The following is an 18,043-nucleotide window of genomic DNA, read 5'->3' on the forward strand; positions in this document are numbered from 1 at the left end:
CAAATCCTACCGTCCGATTACGATAACGTCTGTTATGTACAGGCTGGCAATGCAGGCAGTGAAATTAAAAATGCAGGCATGGGTAGAAGGTAATCGGATACTCGGAGAACTTCAGAATGGGTTCAGAAGGGGTAGGCGTTTAGATGATAGCCTGTTCGTGCTTACCCAATGCATAGAAATAGCTAAGGCGGAAAACAGACCTCTGTTTATAGCCTTTCTGAACATAAGCGGTGCATACGATAACGTGAACAAGGAACTCCTGTGGAGCATATTGAAAGATTTATGTATCGGTCATGGGGTAATTGATTTTCTACAGGAAATCTACCGAGATAATGAAGTTGAAATTACATGGGAAGGGAAAAAAAGTACCACAACTGTGGGGGTGCACAAAGGATTAAGGCAAGGTTGTCCTCTATCACCGCTGCTGTTCATGCTTTACGTGATCAATATTGAAAGAAGGCTAGAAGAAAGTAATCTAGGTTATAATCTGTCGTACAGATTAGGCGGAAATGCAGTTGAGCAGCGACTCCCGGGTTTAATGTATGCGGACGATATTGTACTGTTAGCAGATAGCCAGGAAGATTTACAAACTTTGGTTAATTGCTGTGGAGACGAAGGAGACGCTCTAGGATTCAGTTTTAGCGCAACTAAATCAGGTGTGATGAGTTTTGACGATACAACTGACCAGGTGCTTACAATACAAGGCCACGAACTACCCAAAGTGGCCGAATACAAATACCTCGGGATATGGCTAAACGAAGGGCAGATATACACGGAAAAGCACGAACAGGCTCTTAGGGCAAAATGACGAAGAGACGCCGGGATAATGAAACATAGGGCATTATGGGGGTACAACAAATATGAAGTACTAAGAGGTATTTGGAAAGGAATAATGGTGCCGGGACTTACTTTCGGCAATGCAGTTCTGTGCTTAAGGGCAGAAGTTCAGTCCAGATTACACGTAAATCAGAGAGCTGTTGGAAGATTAGCACTAGGTGCCCACGGCAAAACCACAAACGAGGCAGTACAAGGGGATATGGGCTGCGCATCGTTCGAAGCACGGGAAGCTAAGAGTAAAATACTATATGAAGAACGCCTGAGGAAATTGGACGATAACAGGTGGGCAGCTAAGGTATTTAAATATTTATATAGAAAGAGCGTTGACTCACAGTGGCGGAAAAGAACTAGAAAACTAACTAGTAAGTATGCCGGTCATGAGGACGGAGAAAGAAAGAGCATTAAACGACAGGTTAAAAACGCGGAAGTTAAAAACTGGATGAATTCAATGGAAAGAAACATAGTGTAGAACTATATCGATACTGGAAAAGGCAGATCAGGAAAGAATTTTTCTATGATAACTCAAGAGGCAGTGCCCTACTTTTTGAAGCTAGGTCAGGGTGTCTTAGAACGCGCAGCTACAAAAAGAAATTTAACGAAGAAGATGACACATGTGCAGTGTGTGGTAGATCTGTGGAAACAATTGAACACGTCATAATCAAATGTGATTATATCCATCCGGATGTAGATACAGGCGCAGTCACTCTTTCTGAGGCCCTAGGGTTTAAAGATAACAATGGTCATGTAAATAAATCTGCAGTGGAAGTCAGCAAAAAGCGATTGGAGGATTGGTGGCTGAAAAGCAGAGATGTGGCATAAGGTTAGAATTGTGGGAAACCGTAGGTAAAGATGATGGCGATTCTTGGTGAGAATTGCCGACACCGTAAACAGGAAAAAAAAAAAAGAAGAAGGGCTGAGCATGGTGGCGGTTGCCACCGCCCCGTTTCAAAGGGGGCGCTCCTATCCATCCATCCACCCATCCATCCAGTGAAACGACGCGGCCGACGCGAAATCATGGAAGTGTAGACCATGCAGCGCGTATTGCTCAAGCAGCGAAGGCCCGAGCACTCTGCGCTTGTCGGACAACGGTGTAGAACAGCACTATGTTGCTCAGTGAAGGGCTGAATTGGACTTTGCCGCTACGCGAAAGAAACGCGTGCCCCTTCATTGAAGAAGCAGCGGCCAGTGTAGTGGACGCCATACACGCGGGCATACGAATTTTATGCGCATAAGGCATGTGAATTGGAGTACAGCCCTATTACCATTCAGATTACAAGTATTCGTGATATAGCCTTATCGTTTCTTGTGGAGCTGAATCTATATTTCCCTTCCCTGCCTCTAACTGCTGGCTTCGAGATGTATCGTTCAGAGTCTATTGCTTTGAGATGCGCATGGGCCGTCATGCCATCACGCGGGGAATTATACAGGGTGTTCCGTATTTATCTGTCTGGGTTGTAAAAATCCTTCTGCGCAAACTACTTCTCTCTTTGGCCCAAGCTTTTTACAGTCTGTGTTTTCCAATAAATAGCTTAAACAATGGAACTTGCCTGAATTGTCCGGAATCGGCGAATAACTGCAGCCGTCCGCGCGAAGTTTCGACTAGGCGAGTGGAGCAGCCGATTTGACAGGCTGTGCCATCTGGGATACCGCGAGACTTACCCTAGCTCTAAGCAGGGATATTGGTTGCCTCGCAGTCCGCCAGATGGTGCAGCCTCTCAAATCGGCTATCCCGCTCGTCTCGATGAAAATTCTGCGCGCAATCGACTTCACTTTTTCTCCGATTCTGTGTAGTCCAGGCAAGTTCCGATATTCAATCATTTATTGAAAAACGCAGACTATCATAAGCTGCCCTGTGGTCTGTGCTTGAGCCGAAATAGAGTGGTTTGCGCAGTAGAGTTTTTTTTTTTTACAACATCGACAGATAAATACGGGACGCCCTGTATATAACGTGGGTCTGGTACGGGAAGTGGTGTTTTAAATTTGAAATCGACTTATTTTTGTCAGCGAGGGGCGGGTGTTTCGGGGTCGACTTATACGCGGCAATATACCATGTACACTGCGCGTTATGACCTTTGCAGAGTTTTTTACGCGAAATCTCCGCTCAATTTGCGCACCCCCTTTTTGGAAGCTTTAATTTTAGGAAAAAAATAAAGTGCGCGAATTGCGCATGTAAATACCGTAACAGCCGCTGTCCTGTCATTATGAAAACTCAAAGTGCACGTTAAAGAACCCCAGGTGCTCGAAATTTCCGGAGCCCTCCACTATGGCGTCTCTCATAGCCTCAGTTGCTTTGGGACGTTAAACCCCAATAAACCAAACCAAAGATGTCCCCATAGCAAGACTTTGGCAACCATTGCCAAATTATTCCTAGTTTATATGTACAGCCTTTGTCAAAAGTAACCAGGCTGCATGGCTTGCTTCTAGCTTGTACAGCGGAGCCCTTGTGGCTTTCCTAAAGATCGAAAGGTGTTGGAAGGTAAGAAGACCCCCAGTCCTTACCTTTAACGACCATTTCAGCTTCAAGGAAGCTGTAAGGGCTCCACTGTACGTGCTAGAAGCAAACCATGGAGCCTGGTTACTTTTGACAAAGGCTGTACTTACCTGGTTTCCGCCTCACTCTGACACACCCATTTTGAAGGGAGGCAGGACCCATTTTGCCTTCCTCTTGTGCTGCGTGACCTCCAGTGACCTCACCACAACAGGTCTATCTTCAGTATACCATACGACTAAGCCAGTGCGAAGGACACGAAAGTGCACAAACTGCCCTCAGTGCTCGTTTTGCACTTGAAAAATGACCAGCTCCCCCAACTGCAACAAGAAAGAATGCCATTTATTCTCCCTTGTGCTGCGTGACCAGGTCTGGCCTGGTAGCAACCGGCCTTTGCTCAGGCATCCTTGTGACGAGGCCAGTGTGACCTGAGATGTAAAAGTTTCGCATGCTGTGCGTTTGGTACTTGTCCTGCATGTGAAGCATAGAGAGCCCTTTCTATCACCACGAGTGAGAATGGTGCCTATTCTCTCTCGCACTGTGTGACCCCGCCGCGCAATCAGCTTGTGACCAGTCTTGTTCTTATCAGTCAGCCTTGTGACCAATGGGCCAACGCCAGGACAGCAGCTGTTGGAGTGCCACCGCCATGTGTACCAGCGCAACCAGCGAAGAGACTCGGTACATCCGCACGGGAGACAGCAGCACGCAGGCAACCGACAGGATCCGGCACATCCATGCAACCGGTCGGTAGTACAGCCTGCGGATAGAACGGACGGCACACTTTGCCAACAGTCTACTACTGTGAACATTACGAACTTGTTCAAATTATGCTCAGTTCAGATTAAAGGGAGCCATTTTAATCCACCTGATGTTGATGGGGATAAAACAAGCCTCAGTCAGAATAAAGACGAAGTTCCAATTGAGTAAGTCCGAATTAATGCAATTCCTTAAGGGTAACGGAGTGGATTCCAAGAGAAAGCAAACGTAGCAGGGGACGGCAGAAAGTTAGGTGGGCGGATGAGATTAAGAAGTTTGCGGGGATACAGTGGCGGCAACTGACAAAGGACAGGGTTAATTGGAGAGACATGGGAGAGGCCTTTGCCCTGCAGTGGGTGTAGTCAGGCTGATGGTGATGATGATGAATGCGATTCCACAGTAATTACATCACATGTGGCAAAGATGTCTTTCTGCAGAGCACTACATGACACTAAGCTATCCACTGAAAGATTTCTTTTGCATAATACCAGAAGGTGTTGTGTTATCTCCTAAAACACTCACATGTACCACAAGCTCTATTACGAAGCCAGCAAACTATCTGGCACGACAGCTGTATTGGTGCCATTCTGCCAGATTGTGCCATCATCACTGGCAGTAGAGACAGCGTCCATATACCCCCCCAACTCGACACACTCCCACACCCCACGACTGCTTACTGTATTTGGTCGCCTCAACTCACCTGCCTTACAAGTATGTATGTGCGACCAAGCGTCATATCCCCTTCCCAAAGCAGTATGCACGTCTACCCTAAACGCTTCTACACTCCTACGCAGGGTTACTTAAAGGTGCAGTGAAGAGGAATCTGAACTCCTCTTTTTGCCGCGGGAACTCAATCTGCACGTTCCGAGCATTCTTAGAAACTTCCGACTTATTGCCCCGTGTGGCCGATTTCCCTAATTAAATCGAATTAACGTCTCGCTCCCGCCTTTTTTATTTTAATTCTCCCCGTACAGTGGGCGGAGTCGACCAACGCGTGAAGTGCCTTTCACCCAGTCCCGTGGCGGCTTGCCGCTCTGTTATCAGCGGAGTAATACGTAGTAATCCGTAGAAGCAAATAGTCCATGCGTATTTTTAATTCTGCAGGCTTATTTTGCGGCTATATTATCTGCAAATAAAAATATTTATTCACGGAAACCTAAAAAACAAAACAGAGCGAAAGCAAAGCCTCCACGGAGCTGGCTGAAAGGAACTCCACGCGTTGGTCGGCTCCGCCCACCGTACGGGGAGAATTAAAAAAATAAAGGCGGGAGCCGGACGTTAATTCGATTTAATTAGGGAAATCGGCCACACAGGGCAATAAGCCGATGTTTCTAAGAATGCTCGAAACATGTAGATCGAGTTCCTGCGGCAAAAAGACGACATAACCTAAGAGCACTTGCTCCTGGACTAGTTGGTGCTGGTTCATATTTGCATAGGTTTTAGGGGCAAAAAACAGACGAGACATACAGGAAGGTAACAGGACGAAGCGCCATCCTGTCCTGTTACCTTCGCCTGTTAACAGGCGCTTCGTCCTGTTACCTTCCTATGTGTCTCGTCTATTTTTTGCCCCTAAAACCTATGCATAAAGACGAGTTCAAATTCCTCTTTAGTGCACCTTTAAAGGGACACTGAGGAGAAATTGAAGTTGGCTTGTATCGACAGAATACCAGTTCCTGATTACAAAAACGCCACTCATACTGACAACAAAGCTTTGTAAGGTAGAAAAGAGCAAGAACCAAAAAATACAGGTATCGCCGCCACAGGCCAAACTCGCAAGTACAAGCGTGGTGACGTCATAGGACAAAGCAGTGTTGCTAGAACCAATGGTTCTAGCAACACTAGGACCCGAGAAGCTACGAGTCACTGAGGCGCAGCCAATGCATGCGCAAATCTCCTTGACGTCGCCAGATGGCGCCACGTGCCCGGCAGCTACGCGCGCTACCGAAGCATTGGGACCAATCAGCGCCTGTTTTCCGGCGGTAGGCGGGCTCCCGGTATTCCGCTAACGGTAACAAGGCACACGGTAAGCTAAAGGTGTCTATTTTCGAGAACTTCGTTGACGACTTCGAGAACGAGATCCATCGTAACGCTTGCAAAACGCCAGTGCAAACGTAATCGAAGCGATAGCGACAGCCGCAATAGCCGATAGATGCCTTCAACGTGCGGCCAGCGGTAGCTTTCTTTTCGGCTGCTGCCAGGCCGCACTGCTGGCCGTCAGAAATCACGGAGTCTGCAGTACATCATGCACACGTCATGTTTTACGTCACTTAGTCCTGTGTCGTCATAGGAGAATCCCAAGTTTGAATGAGAGCGGCGGGAAAAACTTTTTCAACTTCGAATCCAAATTTCTTAGAAATAAATGCATATTTCGCTGCCGGCCAAGTGGCAACAAAGCCATGACATGCCGAACTATCGGATTTTACTATAAAAAAAATATTAATAGTGCTCTCCTCAGTGTCCCTTTAACACTTTGACTGGTGTCGACATTTTGCGCCACCCCATAGCTATCACTGAAATTCTCATTACCACAGGGATAAACTTGCAGTCACTTTTTTATTTATTTTGCTTACCCTTGGGGATTAGGTACAGCAGGCTGCCATAGGACAGCCTGTGCCAAGAGCAGGAAGGCTGCTGGCGGCATGAGCGGGTCGTTGACCCCCGGCAGGGGGGAGAGGGGCCCCGCCCGGAGCCACACCAACACCGAGGGCAGCCCCAGGGCAGCCACCCAAAGCCACAGCTGGAGCAGGCACAGCTGCAGTCTCCAGGTGCCCGTGTCACTCGACGGACCTCGCCGCTGCTCCAGGGCAGACTGGCGTGCACACTGCAGCACCACCTTCGAGAAGGGGGGGGGGGGGGGGGGGGGGGGATTTTAATTCCTCATGCCTCGTTTTCAATCATGCCAGTCACGAAACTGCCCACAGGGCTCATGCAACCCCGTTCCAGCTAAGCCTGCTTGGCACAAGATGGCACTGCAAGTCTGCTTAACTCTTTCCTGTCCGCGCCTATTCCCATCGATAGCCCGCTATCGATGGTTTCAAGTTCGTATTTTCCCGCTTTTTGAAGCGTTCCTGGAGAACTAGCTCTCTCCAGTGTGAAATAAAGGAACTCTTCTTTCATTTTCGCTTTTGGTTTGACTTTTTCCGCCAAGCGGTGATTTTTGAAGCCCCTCCGGAGTCAGCTGACCGGCGCTCCTTGTTTCCACCATGGCGTCGACGTCGCGCGCTGCTGCTGCGCCGAAACCGCGCGTTTCCACAGAAATTGATGCTCCTGAGAGTTCGTTTTCGGACGAGAACAGCAGCAGTGAGGATTCAGAAGACGACTTCGGCTCTTCAGACTTCAGCACCGACAGCGAAACTGTGTCAGACTGACCCGGAACGTCAACAGCCATGCCTCGGTAAGTTTCGCTTTCTCCCCCGAAATGTTCTGCTTTTGCTGCGCGCTTATCGGAAAAGATCAGAGTGTTCAGAAGGTCATAACTCCTATCTGCAGGGTGTCAACGTCTTTCGGGCGGGATTACTTGCCGCCGGCAGCGCAGAGAGTCGTGTTTTCGGCTCGAAGACAGCCAGGGGTCGACCTCGGCGTTGCGCGCCGGAGTGTCGCACGGCGCTCGGCGGCGCGGTCGTCAACAGCTTCATACTTTTTGACGCGCATCGTCAGGAGCATCTCGACGCGCCAGAATTGTCGAGGACATCAAGATTTTATCAGTTCGCGTTCAGACTTGAATTGATCGAGCAACTCCTCGGATTTGATGAGCCACATCCTGAGGACCCCAATGTTCGCCCTCTGTTTCCGCCTCGTGATCCACCTCAGGGGCTGCAGCACAAGCCGCCGAAAATGCAAAGTACCGGAACTGCAAATTGTGCTACGAAGAAAAAAAGGTGGAACAAAAAACAAATGTTTTCTGTAAGACATGTGCGGCCAACCTCTGCTTCACGGCAACAAGGAACTGTTTCGCGCGGTGGCACGATAGTCACTAGGACTACTGTTTACTTTCCTAGCCCAGCTAATACCGTTCGCAGCAAACTAAAATTTGCTGCAATGCTGCATCGATCCCTGTTGTAAAAAATTTATATTTTGAAATTTTTTTATGTTTTAATTTTGTGACGAAACTTTGATGTTTTTGTGTGCTTTTTCTTTGTAACTACAATTTTCTTTCAGATAATTTTTTTTTTCATCTCTTACTCAATAAACATGCTGACCCTGACTAATAACAATGTGAAGAGAATTTCCTCCTCTACAATTCGGTACCATACACTCCTGTACCAAGCAAGTTTTGTTAAAGAAAAAAAAATATTAATGATATGACCTGAAAACCACCATTTTCCCCGCGGACAGGAAAGAGTTAACCGCAGAGTGAGGGCCCCGCAGACAATGCTTGGCCACCAGGTGGCGCTGTTGAACTATTCTACAGCTGTCGCTGCACAGTGATATAAAAATGATTGGCGACTGGTCAACACGCTCAGCTCAACTACGAGAGTTGTGCGACTTTGCCAAACAGGGTAAGCACTGGTGAAATAACTAGAAATAACCACTCCATTTCCCAGTATTCACCGTCTCCTTATTTACGCATATGATGATCACGAAAACTAAAAACCAGCTGAACATGAGCAACCCCACTGTCCCTGTCTTAGTTCCTTGCATGTTCATCTTAATGTTTAGTAAAAGCTCTAATAATAAGAGGAGTACTAACTAGCCCAAGCATTAGCTTTACTTACTTCTCCACGCCTTAGTTCTTTATGCATTAGTCTCAGTGCTTTTCCAGCGCTCCAGTGATAACAGCTGTACCAACTAGCCAACGCAGAAGCCTTGCCCAGCCTGTGCAAGCCCTAAGTCCTCGTATGTTCACCCTAACGATTTGCTAGTACTCTAGTGATGAGAGGGACACCCGCTAGCCCAATCCGGAACCTTAACTGACCTGTCCGTGCCTTAGTTCCTTGTGTGTTTTTCTTTGCATCTAGATATTGTTAGTAATGAGAGGTGCCGCAGCTTGGCAACGGCACAGTGACCTGCCGGCAGCTTACCCTGATGGCGAAAATGGCGCCACCCACAAACAGGGCCACCGCTGCGCAGGCCACCGCCGTCAGAAGGAGCAGGCCCGACACGAGCAGCAGCACAGCTGCCGACAGCGGCCGCTTCCCCGGTGGCGAGATCTTCTCCACTCCTCTGATGGCCACACGCACCCTGCAAAAGTGGTGCCGGAGTGGAGGGCGTGCTTCGACAGAGGAATCTCACCACACTTCTCTCCTGTCTCCATGACATGAAACTGAGCAATGGCAGCTACAAACATTCTTATCTCTAGCTGTTTTCATGACACACAAGGGATGGTTTGGTTTACGGGGGTTTAAAGGGACACTGAGGAGAAATTGAAGTCGATTTGCATCGACAGAATACCAGCTCCTGATTACAAAAACGCCACTCATACTGACAACAACGCTCTTGTAACGTAGAAAAGAGCAAGAACCAAAAAAATACAGGTATCGCCGCCACAGGCCAAACTCGCAAGTACAAGCATGGTGACATCATAGGACAAAGCAGTGTTGCTAGAACCAATGGTTCTAGCAACACTAGGACACGAGAAGCCACGAATCACTGAGGCGCAGCCAATGCATGCGCAAATCTCCTTGACGTCGCCAGATGGCGCCACGTACCCGGCAGCCACGCGCGCGCCTGCAGCATCGGGACCAATCAGCGCCTGCTCAACGGTGGTAGGCAGGCTCCCGGTATTCCGCTAACGGTAACAAGGTACACGGTATGCTAAAGGTGTCTATTTGCGAGAACTTCGTTGACGACTTCGAGAGCGGGATCCATCGTAACACGGGCAAAACGCGGTGCAAACGTAAACGAAGCGACGGCCGCAACAGCCAACAGATGCCTTCAACGTTCGGCCGGCGGTAGCTTTCTTTTCGGATTCTGCTAGGCCGCACTGCTGGCCGCCAGAAATCACGGAGTCTGCGTTACGTCATGTGCACTTCATGTGTCACGTCACTTAGTCCTGTGTCGTCATAGGAGAAACCCAAGTTTGAATCAGAGCGGTGGGAAAAACTTTTTCAACTTCGAATCTAAATTTCTTAAAAATAAATGCATCTTTCGCTGTCGGCCAAGTGGCAACAAAGCCATGAAAGGCCGAACTATCGGATTTTGCTATAAAAAAAATATTAATAGAGCTCTCCTCAGTGTCCCTTTAACGTGCACTGACATCACACAGTGCACGGGCCTCTAGAATTTCGCCTCCATCGAAATTCAGCCGCCGCGGCCGGAATCGAAGGGATCGAACCCGTGTTTTTCGGGTCAGCAGCAGAGCACCATAACCACTAAGCCACCGCGGCGGCTCGACACACAAAGGACACTCCACAGTAAAACCTTGCTATAACGAATGGTTTATAATGAAATAATGGATATATAATGAAAGAGTAGCCATTCCCCTCAGAAAATTCCGTAGAAGTCCATGCAATTGATTTGTCATTTTTGCAAAGCAAAAATTTACTACAGTGGGATATTAGAAACCTCCAAGAAACCCCATCAGACATTTCGCACTGAGTATGCCGATTTGTAACAGTGCCAATTCAATGTAGCAGGTTGAAATCATTGTGCACAGACTGCTCTGGCAAGCACCGCACAAACAATTACTCATGCTCGTGAACTGGCACAGCAAAGTCAACCAAAACGTGCACTCGCAATGAAATTAGCACCCTAGATGCTTGACCCTCCATTCCGCGTCAGGAAAAAAACGCAGTGCCGTTCACTACAACACCAGTATGCCGCCCATGGGACCTGAACCCATGACCTTCACATGTCACGTGTTGTGCTCTACCAAGTGAATTACAGCAGTAGCTGTCTCCTCTTCTGCATGCATGGGTATTTGCATGAAGCCTGACCTAACCAAAGCTATGATCACTGGTTTGCCTCCCAACCAGTAGCACTGCTATTTTTCATCCTTTCTGTCAACCTATCTTTTATGTACAGTCTTTGTCAAAAGTAGCCAGGCTGCATGGTTTGCTTCTAGCTTGTATAGTGGAGCCCTTGTGACTTTCCTAGAAATCAAAAGTTGTTCGAAGGTAAGAAGACCCCCAGTCCTTACCTTTAACCACCATTTCAGCTTCAGGGAAGCTGTAAGCGCTCCACTGTACGAGCTAGAAGCAAACCACACAGCCTGGTTACTTTTGACAAAGACTGTACAATGATTAATCCAATGTCGTATGGGAGTCCCCCCCCCCCCCCCAGGTGGAGTAGATTTTGAATAAGGGGGTTATTACTCTCTTATTTTGTAATAATTAATCATCACTCCGATCTGTACCAAAAAACGAATGCAGTCACAGAAACAACGCTCTCTGTTTTTCTTGGCTGCAACGACTGCTGGCTTCTTTTGCATATATCAGTACTGAAAGACAACAATTTGGTAATTGCCACCCCAGAATTCCGAGTGCTCACCTGTTGACCACCACACCGGAGACGTAGGTGCCAATCGTGATGAGGGACCCGAGCACATAGACTGCACCACAGCCGATGCAGTAGAGCACCACTCGCAGTACCACATTCTCCCAGAGACCACTCGTGCCCAAGTTGTCCAGAACAAGGATGCCAGCCTCCTCCGATAAGCCCCTACAAAGACGCATTGCCCAGCAGCCACGTTTATTACCAACTCACATCCCAAAGTTTTCAATGATGATTTTAGCCCACCCAACTGGCCACCCGGCAACTTAACGTCAACCCATTTAAGGGGAGATGAGGGTCTTAAAAAGGCGCTTTTTATTTGCCGACATAACTTGTTGAAATTGGCACGCATGTGTATCACAGAGTGCTGATTTCAAATATGCATTTAGATTTCAAATATATAATCTGAAAGGAAATTTATAGCAAAATAACATCCCGATTAGGCCATTTCTTACAGGCCTTTATCACAATTTCTCGGTTAAAGAAAGCTTTTTTCATAATATGTAAACATTTCCAAAGGTCCCCCACATATCCTAAAGCTTTCCTTTAAACATGATAGATTAGCAATTAGGCCAAGTGTGGGTTAATTACTGCCACATTATTTTTTCCTTCGAACTTTGCTATTTATTTATGAACAACAAAATAACCTTATAGGCATTTTATTAGCTTTAGGATGTGCTGTGAGCCTTTGCAAATGCCTCCTTATTCCTAAAAAAGCTTTTTTTTAACTGATTAATTAGTATAAAGGCCCGTAAGAAATGACCGAATAAGGATATGTTATGCTGCCATATATATCCTTCTCACGTGAAATGTTTGCAATCTTAATGCATATTCAAAATCAGTACCCAATGATATGCCTCCATGCTAAGTTTCAGCAAGATGTGTTAACAAATAAAAAAAAATTTTTAAGACCCTCATACCCACTTAACATCGCCCTAGAATGTATCAATCACTGACACTGGTGTTGAGGGATATCAGCACTTTCAACATTAAGGAAGCACTTAGGACAGCTCCATTCAGTTTCTGTTCTCAGCAAACTTCAATTGCTTGGCTTTTTGCTGCTCTGCTGACGTTTCTTCAGCATCGTAAGACATATTCATCACTGAGAAATTCAGAGTTGAAAAATGCGAGAATTTTTTTCTCACCAATTGATTCAACCTTGTTACGTTGATGGCAACGTCGACAGCATTAAGGACTCCGTGATCACCGACATGTGAGAAGCCTAGGAGCAACTGGCACTGTGACACAGCCTCTGAGACCCACAAACAAAAAAATGCGGGGACACTGGACAGGCGAAAGCCGAGAACGCTATGCCGTGACGACTTCCAGTGGATGTGATGTCACGCCATTCCCGTGGCTATATCGATACCCAAATTGTACATCTTTTGGGGATCTTAAGTGTCAATTACGCTTAATTACACGTTTCTTCATTTAATTTGACACAAATCCGACGGTTTTCCAACCATTCTGTGACAATTTTTACTATGCCGTGATGACTTCCGGTGGATGTGATGTCACGCTGTTCTCGTGGCTATATGGCTATATCGACGTCCGCGCTATTTCGAAGCAATTTCGACATTTCTGCCTATAATTAATCAACTAATTAACCTACAGTCATCAAACTTGGCTTCTATGTTCATTGTTCCCTCCTCTATCTGAAGGAAACATTCGTTTTCTTCTATCTATTTTAGTTCCCGAGTTAAATGCGTGTGACACACTTTGTTAGCGGACGACAGTATGAGCCATTAAAGAACTACATGTGCGTTGGCAGGAAGTAGCATAGCCATTAGCAGGCTCGGCTGCGGAACAGAAGGATGGTGGTTACAATCCCATCGTGCACAAAGATTTTTTTTCTGGTCTGACTAGAAAAAGCGTGACACCTCTGCTGACAACCTTCCGCTGACAACCTTCTGTCGACAACGATGAGGCATTAAAGGCTTTCGCTTTAAAACAGAAGCCGACATCACCGCAGTTTGCTTGTCAAAGTGTCCGGTGATAGAGACTCTTGCAATTTATTTTCTGTTGTTTCCTAGCGTACGAAAGCTCCGTTTTCATAGAAACTAGCCTCTTGGCCATTAGAAGGCGATAATTAGCCGATGCAGGCCAGCTTCAATTCATCCTCATAGGTCAGTCATGGAAGCTGCCCCGTAAACCTGCATAACAAAACGCAGCCACCAACAAAGTTAAGATTTGGCTCCGACAGCTGTTGAGAAAATTAGTGAATGCGAAACTTTTGGTTTGGTTTGGTTTATGGGGTTTAACATCCCAAAGCGACTAAGGCTATGAGAGACGCCGTAGTGGAGGGCTCTGGAAATTTCGACCACCTGGGGTTCTTTAACGTGCACTGACATCGAACAGTACACGGGCCTCTAGAATTTCTCCTCCAAAGAAATTCTAGCCGCCGCGGCCGGGATCGAACCCGCGTCTTTCGGGCCAGCAGCCGAGCACCATAGCCACTGAGCCACCGCGGCGGCTAAAAAAGCAAACAATCAAACAAGCCAAGAAGAAGGGCTAAAGGAGAGAAGACCAGGCACTGTTCTCACCGGAAGAAGTACTCAACAGCACTGGACAGCAGAGTCAGTTCCAAGAAGGTCTCAGCCTTCTGCAGGGCACGGTTCAAGTCCAGGCACACACCTGGGCATCCATCATCATCATCATCACCACCACTATCATCATCATCATCAGTCCACTGCAGGGCAAAGGACTATGAGCCAATATAACCACTCAGTGCTTTCCCCTAGTGTGCTTTTTCCCGCTGCCCGAATGCCAGAGCAGTGAAACTGCAATGAATAATGCATTATGAAATTCTACGCTTGCGTTTGAGGAGTGGCTTTTTGAGGTTCGAAGTGAATTCAAAGTGAATAGTGATTTTCTTAGAATCATTTCAAAGCGAATATTTGAAACACTTCTGAAACATGAGAAATGCTGAAAGGCGTAACAGGCATTTTCAAAATCTTTTTTTGCTAATGCAATGCCATTACAAGAAAAAAAAAGAGTACACTGAAGCTTTGTACAAAGCTTCAGTACACTCATTAAAGCCATCAGAAATTATGGGAGTCGGCCCACATTTGGAGACGACCTATTTTTGTGCTGTGGGACGCATTTGTGAGGCCTATTTCCGATACCTATTTTCATATCGACTACATTACCTGTGCCATCACCTCTTTCTCTGGCTTCAGTGACTGTCGGTTTCTTCAGACGAAAGCTACAACTGCTGGGTAGCCATGCAAGGGTATATCTGCTTTCATAAGGGTCGCACTTGCATAACGAATGCATCGGTTCTTCGATTTTTCAAAGTATGAACCTTCACTTATATATCGTCCTGCACAATAAACATCGTATTACCCAAAATATTCATAAATTTGCGAAAAAAAAAAGCCCCCATTACACAAACAAAGCAAACGAACTTGGCACCGTATTCCAAGGAACAGTTGTTCCGTAAAAGCAAGACAGTGCCAGTTAAATCTTCCGTTTCTAAGTGCGACGTCCCCCTCACCCGTGCTGTGGACGGAGAGCAGCAGTTCGGCCAGCACAGCCAGGAGGATGGCCACGCAGTACGAAGGCACCATGGTGATGTGTCGCCTCATCATCTGCACCACAAAAGGGGGGGGAGACAGGGTTCACACAAGAGCTTACTGCAAATGTCAAAGTCTCAACACATACACACATGCTTACTAAAGGTGCTCTCAAAGGGGCTCTCAATAAAAGACACCTTTAGCATAGAGTCATCAGTGTGCATGAACAGTTCGCCTTGATGCCACCAGACGGCGCCAGGCACCTGGTAGCTGCACACACACCTGCTGCATCTGGACCAATCAGGGCATGCGCACGGGCGATGGGTGGGCTCCCGGTACTCCGGTAACGGTAACACAGCACACACAGTATGCTAAAGGTGTCTAAAGTTGCAATATGCCTGGGGGTTTATGTTAAAACATGCCACTTTGTGAACATCCTCAATCAAGAATTTTTTTTAATGAGTTTGTGTTTCTCTGTTTGGCACTGCATGTTCCTTATCAGGTCACCTATGGTTCAAATGCCGCAGCAGCTGCCCTAAAGAATCGCATTACCAAGAAGCGCAATCGTCGGCGGACTTTTTTGCAAATCAGTAAACTGTTCCTCAAAGTCCATGGTCACATCTCCACATTTTCCCGTATTACTTGCTTTTGAATGTAAACATTATGCAGTTTGCCCTTGCCGCAGCTTAATTCTGCCCAAGTTATCAGAACTTTAATCTGTCGTTACACGGTGCTTCATTTCGGTGTAACCTGAATCTCAAGCTAAAAAGAACGACAGAAATGATATCCTCAGTTGTTATTGTAAAAATGATCCAGACATGGTACCATTTTCACAAGTGGCACTAACTTCACTCTTCACTGATTTCTGCTTCCCCATCACCACTATCAATTTCTGGCACGCCACGACCACAGGTGACACCAAAAGTTGCGTTACCTTATGATGACATCCCTCTGCATGTTAGGTTTTAGCTTTTATTTGGGTTTAATGTCCCAAAGCTATTCAGGACATCAGGGACGTCGTTGTGGCAGGCTCTGGATAATTTCGACCACTTGGGGTTTTTTAACGCGCACTGATATTGCACAGCACACAGGACTCTTAGAATTTCGCCTCCATCGAAATTAGATCGCCGTGGCCGGGACTGAACCCATGTGTTTAGGGTCGGTAGCCAAGCACCAAAAACCACTGAGCCACCGTGGCTTACCTCTGCAGTCAATCACGCAATTTACATTTGCCGACCAAGTTTTCAGATTTCAACAGAAAGGAAAAGAGCTGGGATATTAAAGGGACACTGAGGAGAGCATTATTAATATTTTTTTATAGTAAAATCCGATACTTCGGCATGTCATGGCTTTGTTGCCACTTGGCCGGCAGCGAAGGATGCATTTATTTCTAAGAAATTTGGATTCGAAGTTGAAATAGTTTTTCCCGCCGCTCTGATTCAAACTTGGGATTCTCCTATGACGACACAGGACTAAGTGACGTGAAACATGACGTGCGCATGACGTACAGCAGACTCCGTGATTTCTGGCGGCCAGCAGTGCGGCCTAGCAGCAGCCGAAAAGAAAGCTACCGCCGGCCGCACATTGAAGGCATCTATCGGCTATTGCAGCCGTCGCTTCGTTTACGTTTGCACCGGCGTTTTGCCAGCGTTACGATAGACCCCGTTCTCGAAGTCGTCAACAAAGTTCTCACAAATAGACACCTTTAGCATACCGTGTACCTTGTAACCGCTAGCGGAATACTGGGAGCCCGCCTACCGCCGGAAAACAGGCGCTGATTGGTCCCGATGCTTCAGGAGCGCGCGTAGCTGCCGGGCACGTGGCGCCATCTGGCGACGTCAAGGACATTTGCGCATGCATTGGCTGCGCCTCAGTGATTCGTGGCTTCTCGTGTCCTAGTGTTTCTAGAACCATTGGTTCTAGCAACACTGCTTTGTCCTATGACGTCATCACGCTTGTACTTGCGAGTTTGGCCTGTGGCGCGATACCTGTATTTTGGTTCTTGCTCTTTTCTACGTTACAAGAGCTTTGTTGTCAGTATGAGTGGCGTTTTTGTAATCAGGAGCTGGTATTCTGTCGATACAAGCCGACTTCAATTTCTCCTCAGTGTCCCTTAAAGCAACCTGAAAAAAATTCCAATAACCGCATGCTGCTATGAACGGTTCCAAGCAAAAGCAACTGCCCAAATAATTGAGACGTTCAAACTTTTGGTGCCAGAAAAGTAACTTGTGGACTGCAGTGATGTCAATTTGTGAAATAAAAAAAAATTTTGAATTTGTCTGCCCCGCCCACCTGTCCCAGGCTGCTTTTCCAGGCGGCCTCAGCGTGGAGCTCGTAGCTGCACTCCGGGTCCAGGTAGAGGTGTAGCTGTGGCGGAGGACCGCTACTCGAACCAGCACCGGTCTGTACTTGAACCAGCATTCGCGTAGCCTTCGGACCACCGCGCGAACCCCTGGGGGTGCGGACAATTTCACACTGAACACCGTGACTGATCACCATTCTTCGCTTCAAACAGAATTACTTAAATACCGTATTTTCCGGTGTATAAGACGCGGCTTTTTTTCAAAAATCTTGCTGGTGCGTCTCATATGCGAATTTTTCGGCTTTTTTTTTAGAGTTCGGAAATTACGGACAATTTCACATTGAACACTGTGACTGATTACCGTTCTTCAATTCAAACAGAATTACTTACATACCGTATTTTCCGGTGTATAAGATGCGGCTTTTTTTTCAAAAATCTTGCTGGTGCGTCCTATACAAGGGTGCGTCTTATATGCGAATTTTTCGGCTTTTTTTTTGCGATTTCAGAAGTTACTCAGGTTCATGTTCAAGCTTTTTTCACCGGAAAAATATCGCTACCAATAACGCGGTTGTAGCACGGCTATGATACGGGGACCGCCATGCCCAACTTTTTTAGGTGAACATTATCATGAAACGGCGGGGATGACGACTTCCGGGATCATAAACACGCGCTTGTTTTGGAGGCCCCAAGCAAAAGTAATGAGAAATGCCAAAA

At 46.9% G+C, this 18,043-nt stretch overlaps 1 protein-coding gene across 1 annotated transcript in view; it reads right to left on the minus strand.

The window, feature by feature from the left end:
* Window positions 1-3,646: 3,646 nt before the first annotated feature.
* The window catches only part of PGAP1 (GPI inositol-deacylase), a 46,778-nt gene continuing 32,381 nt past the window's right edge, over window positions 3,647-18,043 (minus strand). The window contains exons 15-21 of the mRNA XM_089588055.1: window positions 17,320-17,479; window positions 15,009-15,102; window positions 14,056-14,146; window positions 11,510-11,680; window positions 9,103-9,262; window positions 6,652-6,914; window positions 3,647-4,082 (exon numbers count right to left, since the gene is read on the minus strand). Of these exons, the coding sequence (XP_089444181.1) occupies window positions 3,911-4,082; window positions 6,652-6,914; window positions 9,103-9,262; window positions 11,510-11,680; window positions 14,056-14,146; window positions 15,009-15,102; window positions 17,320-17,479 (1,111 nt within the window). The 3' untranslated portion in view covers window positions 3,647-3,910. The remainder of the gene's footprint in view (window positions 4,083-6,651; window positions 6,915-9,102; window positions 9,263-11,509; window positions 11,681-14,055; window positions 14,147-15,008; window positions 15,103-17,319; window positions 17,480-18,043) is intronic.

This window comes from Amblyomma mixtum, chromosome 4 (assembly GCF_055824585.1).
Source record: "Amblyomma mixtum isolate Tamu chromosome 4, ASM5582458v1, whole genome shotgun sequence".
Lineage (NCBI taxonomy): Eukaryota > Metazoa > Arthropoda > Arachnida > Ixodida > Ixodidae > Amblyomma > Amblyomma mixtum.